This window comes from Petaurus breviceps, unplaced genomic scaffold (genome assembly GCF_028583685.1).
Source record: "Petaurus breviceps papuanus isolate PSGF00001 unplaced genomic scaffold, PetGlider_PUasm1.0 154, whole genome shotgun sequence".
In the NCBI taxonomy this organism is placed as follows: domain Eukaryota; kingdom Metazoa; phylum Chordata; class Mammalia; order Diprotodontia; family Petauridae; genus Petaurus; species Petaurus breviceps.
The window spans coordinates 2,471,649-2,485,421 of NW_027185715.1; the positions used below are offsets into that span (position 1 = coordinate 2,471,649).

General features: G+C 44.4%; 1 protein-coding gene across 1 annotated transcript in view; it reads left to right on the top strand.

The window, feature by feature from the left end:
• Positions 1-3,707: 3,707 nt before the first annotated feature.
• Positions 3,708-13,773, top strand: part of ATP23 (ATP23 metallopeptidase and ATP synthase assembly factor homolog) — a 31,304-nt gene continuing 21,238 nt past the window's right edge. The window contains exons 1-3 of the mRNA XM_069080545.1: positions 3,708-4,126; positions 10,219-10,264; positions 11,115-11,196. Of these exons, the coding sequence (XP_068936646.1) occupies positions 3,943-4,126; positions 10,219-10,264; positions 11,115-11,196 (312 nt within the window). The 5' untranslated portion in view covers positions 3,708-3,942. The remainder of the gene's footprint in view (positions 4,127-10,218; positions 10,265-11,114; positions 11,197-13,773) is intronic.

Consider the following 13,773-nt stretch of genomic DNA (forward strand, 5'->3'; position numbering starts at 1 on the left):
ATAGAAGGAAGGGTATGAGAAATGTTCTTGACGTAGAATTGTCCAGGTATGGAAACCAATTAGACATAAAATTGAGTAACTGGGGGGATGGTGGTTCCTCTCAACAGCAATAGCAAAATCCATTAGATGGTGAGATCTGGGGGAAAGATAACGAATTTGGTTTTGGACATGTTGAGTTTGAGATATTTTTGGGACATCTGGTTTGATATATCCAATAGGCAGTTGGTGATGTGAAACTACAGCTCTAGAGGGTCTGGGGCTGGATCTTTATAGATCTGGGGCCCATACCATTATGGGGTCTCCTCTGTGAGATCTGTTACTCAAAGAGTCAACACTTAAGAGTCTGGCGTTTCTTCATTTCCTTTTCTGTGACAATCTATTCAGAAAAAATCTAAACGGATGGAAAAGGCTTATTGTATTATTTCATGTAATTCAATCCATCAATTAATTTAAAAAAAGACCTGCTTACTATGTGCCAGGCACTGGGGAAAGGGTAAGGATAGGGACAGAATCCCATGAGTCATTGCCACTTCTGCCAGCTGAACCTGAATCTCTCACCAGAGACTCGGGTTTATTGACAGCCAACCCTTCCCACCCCCCTAGTGACGGTCTCTAATCTGTTGAACAAAATCCCACTTTCTTTTTCCACCCACTGAACTCCAACTCTGTTCAGAGAGTGGAGCACTAGACTTACAATTCTAATTAGTGTAACTAGGTATACTGTGACATTGTCCTTGCTCTCTCTAACAAGGAGGGTATTTCTCCCCCTTAAACTTGATATGGTTAACAATGAAAGAACCTTAGCTTTTTTTGTTTTTATTGAGGGGAGAAGGCAAGGCAATTGGGGTTAAGTAACTTATCCAAGCACCTTGTTTTTAAAATATTGTAAATAAAATATTTCAATAAATACGCTTTTTATTGTGGTGTAGAGAATTGCAGTTTAATGAAAATTTTAATATAATTATACACAAATATGTATTTATGTATAAATAATATAACAATAATTTTAATATAATTAATTAATTACTTTTTAGTTTCTAGCATCTCACTTCCATGAGATTTTGAGTTTTAAGTTTTCTCCCTCTTCTCTTCCCCCCTCCCCAAGATGGCATGCAGTCTGATATAGGCTCTACTTATACATTCATATTAAACATATTTTCACATTTGTCATGATGTAAAGAAGGATTAGAACTAATGGGAGAAACCATGAGAAAGAAGAAACAAAACAAAACAACAAAAGAAAAGGAGAGCAAATAGTCTGTTTCCCTCTGCATTCAGACTCCATAGCTCTTTCTCTGGATGTGGATGGCATTTTCCATTGTGAGTCTTTTGGAGCTGTCTTAGGTCCTTGCATTGCTGAGAAGAGCCAAATCTGTCAAAGTCAGTCATCACACAATATGACTCAGCATCAGTTCATCAAACAGTTTCAGGTTTTTCTGAAGTCCTCCTGTTCAGCATTTCTTACAGCACAACAGTATTCCATTACATTCATATACCACAACTTTTTTAGCCATTCCCCAGTTGATGGACATCCCCTCAATTTCTAATTCTTTGCCACCAAAAAAGAGCTGCTATAAATATTTTTGAACATGTGTGTCCTTTTCCCATTTTTTATGATCTCTTTGGGATACAGCCTTAGAAGTGGTATTGCTGGGACAAAGGGTATGCATAATTTTATAGCCCTTTGGCTATAGTTCCAAATAGGTCTCCAGAATGGTTGGATCAGTTCACAACTCCACCAACAATGCATTAGTATTCCAATTTTCCCACATCTTCTCCAACATTTATCATTTTCCTGTTTTGTCATATTTTCCAATCTGACAGGTGTGGTATCTCAGAGCTGTTTTGATTTGCATTTCTCTAGTCAATGGTGGTTTAGAGCATTTTTTCGTATGACTATAGATAGCTTTAATTTCTTTCCCTGAAAACTGCCTGTTCATATTCTTTGACCATTTAATCAATTGGGGAATGACTTGTATTCTTATAAATTCAACTCAGTTCTCCATATATTTTAGAAATGAGGCCTTTATCAGAGATAGTGGCTATCAAAATTGTTTCCCAACTTTCTGCTTCCCTTTTAATCTTGGTTGCATTGGCTTTGTTTGTGAAAAACCTTTTCAATTTAATGTAATCAAAATCATCCATTTTGCATTGCATAATGTTCTCTGTTTATAAATGCTTCCCTTCTCCATAGAACTGACAGGTAAACTATTTCTTGATCTCCTAGTTTGCTTATATCAGTCTTTATATCTAAATCATGTACCCATTTTGACCTTATCTTGGTATAGGGTGTAAGATGTTGATCTATGCCTAGTTTTTGCCACATTATTTTCCAGTTTTCCCAGCAGTTTTTGTTAAATAACTAGTTCTTGTCCAAGAAGCCGGAGTCTTTACATTTATCAAATAGTAAATTACTAGTCATTGTCTGTTATGTTTAACGACACAATTTTCTTTTTTTTCTTGCTTTTTGGGAGGGGGGAAGGCAGGGCAATTGGGGTTAAGTGACTTGCCCAAGGTCACACAGCTAGTGTTAAGTGTCTGAGTCTGAATTTGAACTCAGGTCCTTCTGACTCCAGGGCCGACACTATTCACTGCACCACCTAGCTGGTTTAGTGACAATTTTTTAAAGAATTTGACCCTACTTGTACAAAATGATACATAAGGTATTGCAAATGGAATGCCTTGCAAAGACCCAGGAGGAACACTTTTCTTACATCTTACTCCTCCCAAATACTCTGAGATAGAGTGAGGTTCCTCAAACACTACTCCATCTGAGGAGTCCAGGGCATTTTCCTTGACTGACCTCTTGCTTCCCTGAAGTCCCAATATAAGTCCCACTTTATGCAAGACCTTCCCAGTTCTCCTTAACCTTAGTGCTACCCCTCTGACACTATCTCCAATGTACCTCTTGTTTGTATACAACTGTTTGCATGTTGTCTTCCCCATTAGACTGTGAACTCCTAGAGAGTAGGGACTGTCTTTTGCCTTTTTTTGGGGGGTGGGTGGGGATTCTCAGTGCTTACATAGTGCCTGGTACATAAGAGGCCCTTAAAACATTTTTGTTGACTCTACTTTTAGACTTGTGTCGACTTTTAGAGCTGTAAGGGGCCTTCGAAACCCTGAGCCCAAGGCCCTCGTCTTATAGGTGAGGAAACTGAGGATGTGCTAGTATTTAACAACCGGCTCCTGTGGTGGTGGTGGTGGCGGAGGCAGTGGTGGTGGTGTCGGGGATGTACATATAATACCCTTTCCTGTAAATCTGCATTATTAACATTTCCTCCATCCCTTTCTTAAGTCTAGACAATCTATAAAACACTAAATCAAGCTCTGATTTCATAGTTTTTGCTGATTTCTGAGGTGTAGATCTCACCTGGAAATGGAACAGTATAGGTTTCCCCCCCTTTCCCCGTCCGTTGAAATCCCTAGGCCACCTCTGAGAAACAGCGGCGTGGGTGGCCCCCACAAAGGCGTGCATTTTAACCCCGCAGAGCTGGGAGGGTTAAATGCATTTCAGGAAGAGGGAAAAATCAATAACTTTGTTTTCCATGTCAAAATTATATTTAATATACCTAAAATATATAAGTATGTATCACATATGTGTGTATACTCACACACATATATTTTATATTATACCCTTAAACCGAAACCCAATTCATTCTGTCCCCTAAAGTAAAGTCTGGGAGCCTCCGCTAACTCTGCAGGCTCCAGGGAGTGTGGCAGGGAACGGCACACCCCGCCCCCTGGCGATGGCCCCGTCCCAGGGCGGGGCTAAGACGACCACGTGACGCTAGGGGCGGGGCGCAGGTTCGGGGCGGTCCCGCTCGGGCAGGGAGGCGATTGGCTGGCGCTAACCTTTCCCCGACTTGGTCTGGGTCAGGTGCTCGCGGCTGGGCGCGCCTTCTGCAGCCTGTGCCGCTGCGGCTGCCGCGGGGCCGGGTGCGGATGGAGGGTGCGAGCGCGGGCGCGGGCGCGGAGCCGGAGCGGGAGCGGGAGCAGCAGCAGCAGTTCACCTACCAGGTCTTCCCCGAGCGGTTCCCGGACAAGCCCAAGCGCAGCTTCCTCGCCACCAGCTTCTTCACCCACAACCAGAAGTGCCAGCTGATGCTCCTCAAGGCGGTGGATCGAAGTAGGCGGCCCGTTGGGGGGCGGGGCCTGGAGGTCAAAGGCCACGGGGCCGGGGCCGTCCAGGACCAAGCTGGGACGCGGCGGGGGAGTGAGCAGGCCTGGGACGGCCTTGGCCACCTTCTGCCGCCCGGGCCTCCCTCCAGCCCGCCCGAGCTCATGTCCTTGGGCTCCATTCTGTGTCTGTGCGGCCCCAGGCTGAGCCCCTGGTGTGCCACGTGGGAGGCCAAGGGGAAGTGACTGGCCCAGGGTCACACAGCGAGTGGGAGTAGGAGAATACACGTGCCACGTGCGTTGCACTTATCTCATTTAATCCACACTCTTCCAGTATTGCCCTCATTTTACAGATTGGGGACACCAGGCAGGAAGACGTTAAGTGACTTGCCCAAGGTCACACAGCGAGTGTACAGTAATTATAGTAAACGCTTATAACGTGCTATGTGCCTTGCACTCATTTAATCCTCACACCACCAGTGTTGTCCTCATTATACAGATTGGGAACACCGAGGCAGGAAGACATTACGTGCTTGCCCAAGGTCACACAACTAGTGTCAGCCAGGACGGGAAACCATTCCCACGAGTCCAGGATCGGCACTTTGCACCACAGCAGGTTGCTTCTAGTGACTGAGGTCGGAGATTAGTGAGGGGCAGGGAAAGGGACTAATTGATTTTTAAAAATGATTGGTATCTTTTGTGTTACTTCACCCACACTTCCCAACGTATTCCTCTGCACTCCTCCCTCCCAAAGAACCATCCCTTATAACAGAGAATAAAAAAGGGGGGGGGGACAGTCCAGCAAAATGGACCAGCACCTTCACCGAATTGGACACAGGAAATTGTCTCCTTCTCTCCCCCCTAAAAAGGACAAAAGAAGGGAAGGGAGCTTTCTCATGTTTCCTTTGGGCCAAGTTTGGACCAGTTTCACAGCCCTTAGTTTCATTTTTCTCTTTGTTCCTATTACATCGTGTATATTGTTTGCTGGGTTCTGCTTCCTTCACCTTGTCTCACTTCCCATGACTTTTCATGCTCCGATTCATTGTCTCACAGTATTGTAACATTCCATTACATTCACCTACTATAATTTCTTTAGTCCCTAATTGCGTGCCATCAGGGCATCCACTTTGTTTCCTTTTGTTTTTTTTTCTTAACCACGAAAAGTGCTACCTTGAATGTTCCAGTGCATGTATTTTTGCCCTTTTTGAGTTAGCACAGTGAATAAAGCACTGGTTGGAACCAGGACTTTTCCAGAGTTCAAATCCAGCCTCAGATACACACTGTATGACTCTGGGCTGTGTGACCCTGGTGTAGCCCCGTGTGCCTCAGTTTCCACATCTGTAAAATGGACTGGAGAAAGAACTGGTAAACCACTCTAGTATCTTTGCCAAGAGAACCCCAACTACATTCACAAAGAATTGGACACAACTGAAATGAGTTAACAACAGTGGGCATTTTAGTCACTTTCTTAGTATAATTCCCTAGAAGGATCCTCAAAAGTCATCTATGCTAACACCCCCCCCCTTCCCCCTGGAAAAAAACAAAACAAAACATTGTAGAAGAAATGGCTGGAATGTCCTGGTTATTGTCATTTATCCTCTGTTGGAGCATTTTCTAGTGAAGGAGCCTGGGGTCCTCAGTTTTAGGAACTTTTTCACCATATATAACCTGTAACTTATACCAGTAGCACAGAATGTTGAAATTGCAAGGGCCTTTAGTGGCCGTCTAGTTCAACTCATACCCAAAAAGGAATCCCCACTGTAACATGCTCACTAAGTGCCCGAAGACATCTAATGAGGGGAATCCTGATCTCCTGATGTATGGGATTATGGATTTAAAGCTGGAAATGACCTGATCTGATTTCCTCATTTCACAGATGAGGAAACTGAGTCCAAAGAGAGGTTAAGAGATTTGTCCAAGGTCACAGAGGCAGAGCAAGCATTTCAACCTGGACCCTTTCATGCTGACTCTCAATACTGTGCTGTGTAGCTCCTTTCAGTTTTGGAGAGCTGTCATTGTCAGGAAGTTTTTTCTGACGTTGGGTCTACATTTGCCTCAGTTTCTGCTTGTTGCTGCTGGTTCTGTCAAATGGAACAAGTCAGAGCTGTCTTCTGAAGGATTGCCCTTCACATACTTGAAGGCAGCCGACGTGTCTCCTCCGAGTTTCCTCCAGGCTAACCATGCCCACTTTCTCCCACTGATCTTCCTATGGCATGGCTTCTTTTGGTTGTGCATTTTTTTTTTTTTGCTTTGTTTTTTGGAGGGGCAGTTGGGGTTAAGTGACTTGCCCAATGTCACACAGTAAGTGTGTCAAGTGTCTGAGGTTGTATTTGAACCCAGGTCCTCCTGACTCCAGGGCCGGTGCTCTATTCACTGGGCCACCTAATGGCCCTGGTTGTGCCCTTCTTTGGATGGTCTCGTTTATTAAGGCCCTGCTTAAATGGCGGCACCCAGAACTGGCCACAGTATTGCACGTATGATCTGACCAGGCAAGAGTACTGAGCTCCTTTCACTTATTTTCCTCGTAGCTAGAGCTCTCACATTAGAGCTTTTTGGCCACCCTGTGACCCTGCTAATTTGTATTGAGCTGTTGTTTGTCCTTCCTCCTCAGAGGGAACCATGACATCAGGAAAGTGATACCATGACATTCAAGTGAAATTGGATTTAAGTGAGGGAGGGCTGTGCAAAGTCACCAGCCTCACTTTATCCTCTGGAGCCATCTAGGTCCAGTGGTGAGATACAGATCAGGACAACTGGAGATGGCCCAGGATGGAGTGGTAGACCTTGAGACCTTTTCAAACTGAGGTCTTCTAACAGGTCTCAGTTTGACTGAAGCAATGCCTATTCAGTGATTAAGGCTTAATAAGAATTGAGGGAGAGAAAGGCTTCATTATCTAGTAAAAAATTAAAAAGAAGAAGAAATAAAATAATCTGGGAGGGAAAGACCCTCAGGGTTTCTCTGCATTGACCTAGGAGCCCACCAGACCCCAGATCATTTTCAGACAAACTGCAGCCTAAGCCTCTTTTATCTTTTGGACTTGTAAAGGTGATTTTTTTGAACCAAAGTCCAAGACTGTATTTCTCCCTATTGAATTTCATCTTAGGGTTTCAGCCCAATGTTGTAGCCTCTCAAGATCTTTGTGGATCCTGACTGGCATCCCGTGTGTTAGCTTTCCCTTGGTGCTGTATGTCTTCTGCAAATTTAATGAACATGCTGGTAAAAATGTTAAACAGCACAGGGACAAATAGATCCTTGGAGTGTTGTATTACAGACCCCCTTCCGGTTTGACATTATACCATTAATCATTGCTCTTTCAGTCTAGTCCTTCAACCAGTTCCAAATCTGTTTAATTGTATTATTGTCCAGTTCAGGGGTGGGGAACCTGTGGCCCTCTAGGTCCTCAAGTGCAGCCCTTTGACTGACTCCAAACTTCACAGAACAAATTCCCTTAGTAAAAGGATTTGTTCTATAAAACTTGGACTCAGACAGTCTGAGACTGTCACATGTGACCTAGACAGTCACATGTGACCTCGAGGCCCTTGGTCTAGTCCAGTGGTCTCTAAACTTGATCACATGCTAAAAATTTTTTTGGTCTATGTATACTTACATATAAATTTACTATGCATTCTTATAAATTACAAAATAAATCACAAAAATTTGCTACCAAATTTCTGATAACACACATTATAAGACTTCATAAAAATGGAATTTGAAAAGGATAAGGTAAAAATGAAATACATTTGATCTTAGAATCACTTGGGTGCCACTGGAGTTTATTGAGTAGGGGAGTGACATGATCAGTTCTGCGCGTTAGAAAAGTCGCCTTAGCAGTTGCATGGTGGATCTGTTGGAGGGGGAAGAGAGTTGAGATGGCAGTAGGACCAGTAGGCAGTAGGAAGCTGAGGCAATAGTCTGGGCTCTAACTGATGAGGGCCTCAGTCAGGGTAGGGGGTGTGTGAGCCAAGAGGAGAAAACGTGAGAGAGGTTACGGAGGAAGGCATGAGCAGTGAGCACCTGCTTAGATATGTGGGGTTTGGGAGAATGAGTGGTCAAAGATAACACAGGTTGTGAACCTGGGAGACTAGAAGGATCTTGGTGCCCTTACTAGAAACAGGGAAGTTTGGGAGAGGAATATATTTAGGAGGAAAGATAATACAATCACGTTCCATCCATGCCTGCTTGTGAAAAGTGTATTTGGGGGTGTTAGTCACTGACCAATGCCCTGGAGCATAGAGCCCAGCACCGAGGCTATCTGATGCTCTTAGGAGGTGAGTGACAGGGGGGTTCAGGGCATGAGCAGCCTGCAGCCTGAGGACTGGGGGAGCTTGGGAATCGTGTGTGTGACTGCTCTGAGTGTAAGGATCTGAGGGCCCCAGATGGAGGGAGGGGAATAGTTGTGTGCAGATGACTGGTAGTGGGGAGGAGGGTGGTGTACAGCTCATCTTCTCACCTTTCCATTGGGTGATCATCACAACTTGGGGAGATGTGGCCTAGTCTCTGTCTCTTCATCTTTTTTTTTTTTTTAAAGCAATTGGGGTTAAGTAACTTGCTCAAGGTTACATGGCCAGTTATTTCTGGGTGTGGTGCTGAGTATCCGAGCCTGGATTTGATCCAGGTCATCCCGACACTGGGGCCGGTGCTCGTACTTGCTGAGCCACCTGGCCACCCCTAAGCAATTGGGGTTAAGTAACTTGCTCAAGGTTACACGGCCAGGTGTTTCTGGGTGTGGTGCTGAGTATCTGAGCCCGGATTTGATCCAGGTCATCCCGACACTGGAGCCGGTGCTCTTACTCGCTGAGCCACCTGGCCGCCCCTCTCCATCTTTTTCTACAAGAATGATGTGAGATAACTCCTACTCCTGGTTTAGACCATCCTCTTACTCCTCAGCATGACAACTCATCAAATATTTGACGATGATACGAAAGAGGCAGCTGTCACAAGACAGCAGTTCTGTACCTTCTTGGTTTTCTTTAGAAAGATGAACATTCCCACTTCCCTCAGTTCTTTTTTTTTTTTTTTGCCTTTTGGAGGGCAATTGGGGTTAAGTAACTTGCCCAAAGTCACATAGCTAGGTTTTTTGTGTGTGAGTGTTAAGTGTCTAAGGCCGGAGCCGAACTTGGGTCCTCCTGACTCCGGGGCTGGCACTTTACTCACTGCACCACCAAGCTGCCCCCTGAGCTCAGTTTTTAATAGGGAGTTGTGTCCCAAGCCCTTTGCATCTTGGCTGTCTTCCTTTGGACACTCTGTTTTGTCACTGTGCTTCCCTGGGCTGGCCACAAAGTTACTCTGACCATTGTAAGGCATGGTGGGGCTATTCCTACCCTTGATTTGGATCCTGAACTCTATTTTTATAAATGTGTATTATTGCAGGCATTTGCTTTTTAGCAATAGTATCACATGCTTGGCCTTTTCTTGCCAGCCACGTGAATCATGTCATGCAGAGTAAGACCTTTGATTATTTTGACTGCAAACCAATGTAAAAGTACACCTGGTTCTGCCCAGAATTCTTGCTGGAGATAAGTTTGCTATTGGTGTCAATGTTTTACCTAAATAAGTACTTGTGTTGATGAGTTGGTATTCTCAAATCTTCATTCCTCACATATTCTGTACATACTTGGGGCACATGAGAGCTGTGTTTGAATACTAGGTGGGCTGTCATGTGGAAGAAGCAGCATTAACTCTGTCCTGATGGCCCCCTAGGGCAGAACTAGGCTGAAGTGGGTCAAAGTAGCTAAGAGACATATATATATATATATATATATATATATATATATATGAGGTATGAAGTAAGGAGAAACTTCCAGACAGTTGGAGTGATCCAACAGAGCAGTGGGAAGGGGGTGGACTCCCATTTATCCAAGGGCTGCCTGCAAAGTGAAGTGACCATTTGGACGTTATTCTATCCAGGGGATGCATATCCTTAAAGGTAGTTTGGACTAGACAGCTGCTGAGTTCCCTTCCCAGTCTGAAATTCTACACAGTCTGTGAAGTTGGTAATTGTGGATGATTTAGTTTTTGATAACATTGTGTGCTGTTTTTTAAAAAATCATCCTACTCATTGCATTTTTTAACCTAGTGTAATTTGCTACATATCATTCTAGGTCCATATGTCAAGCTTCTGTTGGATGCTATGAGGCGTTCTGGTTGGTAAGCAGATCTTTTCTAAGTACGGTTATACATCCTGGCTCCAAAAAACAGATCACTTAGGATTTCTCACTGTATATCACATAAATGCCTACTTATGCCCCTGTATGCTCCTTTAAACGTGACAGACAGGTGTGGTCTGCCAACAGCCGCAGAGTTGCAGAGCTGGAAAAGGCCTCTCTACATGCTGGCTCTCTGCCCATCTTCTCCTGCTTTATTTAGGAACTCCTAACTTGCCTACCCATCATATATAACAAAGAATACATTCAGAATTCCCTTCTAGAAAATTTTGAGCTATAGCTGGCCTTGGGGGGGTAAATCGACAAAGATCAGGGGTTCTTCACCTGGGGTCCATGAACTTGTTTTTTTAAAAAAAATTTTTTTATAACTGCATTTCAGTATAATTGGCTTCCTTTTTAATCCTTTGTATTTTATTTTATAGATTAAATTCCTTAGTCTGAGAGAGGGTCTGTAGGCCTCCCCAGCCTGCAGAGGCATTTGGAACACAGAAAGCTTAGGAGTTCCTGAGCTAGATTTTTAGTTGGCATCATTATGGAGCCATCTAGCGGTGGCCTGTGAGAAGAACCTCAGAATTGTCCTAAACCCATTGCTTCCACTCTGTGCATTGCCTCTTCCCACTTCAGCTTTAATCACAGGGTCAGATTGTGCACACACACACACACACACACACACACACACACGCGCACAATGCATGCACACGCACGCACACACACGCACACACATGCATGCACACACACACGCACACGCACATGCGCACACACATATGCATGCACACACACACACTCTATTGCTAGGTAGCCTTTCCTTTAATACATATATTCTTTCCTTTTAGCACTGTTTACCGAGAGAGACACTTTTCTTGTGAAGATTGTAATGGAAATGTCAGCGGAGGATTTGATGCTGCCACGTCCCAGGTAAGAGTTCAATGCTGGATTGTTTTTAGTCAGCAAACTCTTAATGAGCACCTACTCTGTGTGTGTGTGTGTGTGTGACACTGTGGTTCATATAAAGGTGAATAAGACCCATCACAGTTTTGGAGGATCTTGCAATCTGTTAAGGGAGACTAGGCATAGATACATGGACACAGCATCGAGTAGAGTGTGATATGTGCCCCAAGGGCTGTGCACAGTGCTGAGGCAGTTTGGAGGGCTTCCTGGAGGAGGCTGTGTTTCCACTGGGCCTTATAGGATGGGCAGGATTTTAAGAGATGAAGTTGGGGGTACAGGGCCTCCGTCAGAGGGCATCATGTGAGTTAAAGTGTGGAGGTAGAAGAGCGTGGGGTGTTGGGAGTGTAGTGAATGTCCAGTTTGACCACAGTATGAGGAAGTTGCAAGAAATGGGATCTGAAGGGGATGGGGATAGATCTTAGATCGCTTGGAATGCTGAGCTAAGGAGCACATTTCTTTCATCATGTTATTTATTTAAATGTTTGTTGACTGGCTCTGAGTGAATGACTTTTGCCCGGGGAGGGGAACCCTTGAAGACTTTTGAGGTGGCAAGTGAAATGATTTGTGTTATTCTTTAGGATAGATAATTAGAGGGGGGAGAGCCTGGAGATAGGAAAATCAATAATAATAGCAGCTCACATTCACATATCTCATTTGATCTTCATAATGACCCTGGGAAGTACATACATGCTATTATTATTCCCGTGTTAAAGGTGAGGAAACAGAGGGTCAGAAAGCATAAATGATTTAGGGTCTTAAGGGTAATTAGTGAGATGATTTGAACTCAGGTCTTCCTAAACTCTGGGTCAGGACTCCCCCAGACCACCAGGCTTCCTTAAGACATTGTCGATCTAGTTTAGATCAGGAGAAAAGGGGGCCTGTGATAGTATGGTGACAATGTATCATTGAATGTTGGCACTAGAATGACCCTTAGAGGTCATCTGGGCCTACACCTCATTTTTCAGATGAGAAAACTGAGGCCCAGAGAGATTATGACTTGTTTTACCCAAGGTTACACAGGCGGTCACTGGCAGAGTCAGGACTAGAAGTCATGTCTCTGTCTTTTGACTGTATCTTATTCCTCTGGTGGGGATAGAAATAGGGAGACAGGCAGTGAGATGCTGTGAGGAATTGAACTTGAAGTCAGGAAAAACCATGTCTCAGATCTGCCTCTGAGAATTCTGAACTACGCTAGTATGGGCAGATCACTCAGTTACCTGGTCTGGAAAATGGGACTGATATCTCTGGTAGCGTAGTGTTCAGTGGATAGAGTGCTGGGCTTGGAGTGCCTCAAATCTAGCCTTAGACAGTTAATAGCAGTGTGACCCTGGACAAGTCACTTAACTACTGTCTGCGTCAGGATCTTCCTCTGTCTAGTGGGGCAGAGTGAGAAATGTGGGTCTGGAATTGGAAACAGGTTGCAGTTTCAGATGAGTGGAAAATATAGAGAAACAGATTTTTGACTCGGCATAAGGGAAAACTCTTAACCTAGAGCTGTCCCAGAATAGAGTGAGCTGTCTCAGGAGGGAACCAGTTCCCTATCACTGGATGTTGTCAGATCTGTCTGACTGCTTGTTGGGGCTGTTATAGAGCGCATTGCTGTTAAGGTATGGATTAAAGCAGATGGTACCTGACTTCGCTTGTGCTGCTGGGATTCTGTGCTTCTGAGATGGGCAGGTTAGATCTGGAGATAAAATTTGCTGGGGAGGGTGGAGGAGCATCCACAGAAGTGATAGTTGAAGTTCTGGAAATGAATGAGAAAAAGCAATAGACGGTAGAAAGAGAAGAGAGCAAAGTCCGAATCTTGGGGGACACCTGCATTTAGGGGTGGGAGGAGAGAGGGCAGCCTCTGTAGAAAGCAGAGGAAGAGAGATTGGAAAGGGAAGGAATAGAGTCAGCTGAGGGCAGTGGTGTCACAGAAGCCGGGGATGAGAGCATAAAGAAAGCATCAGTGTCAGGTATTCAAATATTCTATAGTCTATAAAGTATTCCTCTATGAAGATTTGTTTTCATCATTAGATATTATAGAGAGGTCAAAGAGTGTGAGGACTGTATAAAGACCATTGGACTTGGTGATTCAAAGTCAGCAGCAAATTTCAAGATTATAGTTTCAGCAGAATGGGTAAGGAGGTAGTGATTTTCATAGAGGTAACAGAACTTAAGCTTTCTAAAAGTTTGAGGGTGAGGAGATGGGGAGAGATGGGAGCAGAGTCAAGGGGAAGGTTTCTTGAGGATCGGGGAGACAAGGGTACTTTTGTAAATGGTGGGGAAGCAGCTGTTGGATAGGGAGAGATCACAGATGCTGATTGGTGGAACAAGGTTTTGGAGGGTTGAGAGGTTAGCTTTGGGAAGGACATTTTCCCCTAAGACTGGAGGAAAGATGAAAGAGGTTAATGAGGATAGAAATTTTGAGGTGGAGAGAAGGGAAATTGGAGGTGTTCAGCTCAAATGACAGTCTTTTTATCAGAAAAGTGGGAGATGAGCCTGTGATTGGGGAGGGTGAGTGGAGTTAGGAACTTGAGGGGCATAAACAGGTTTAAAACA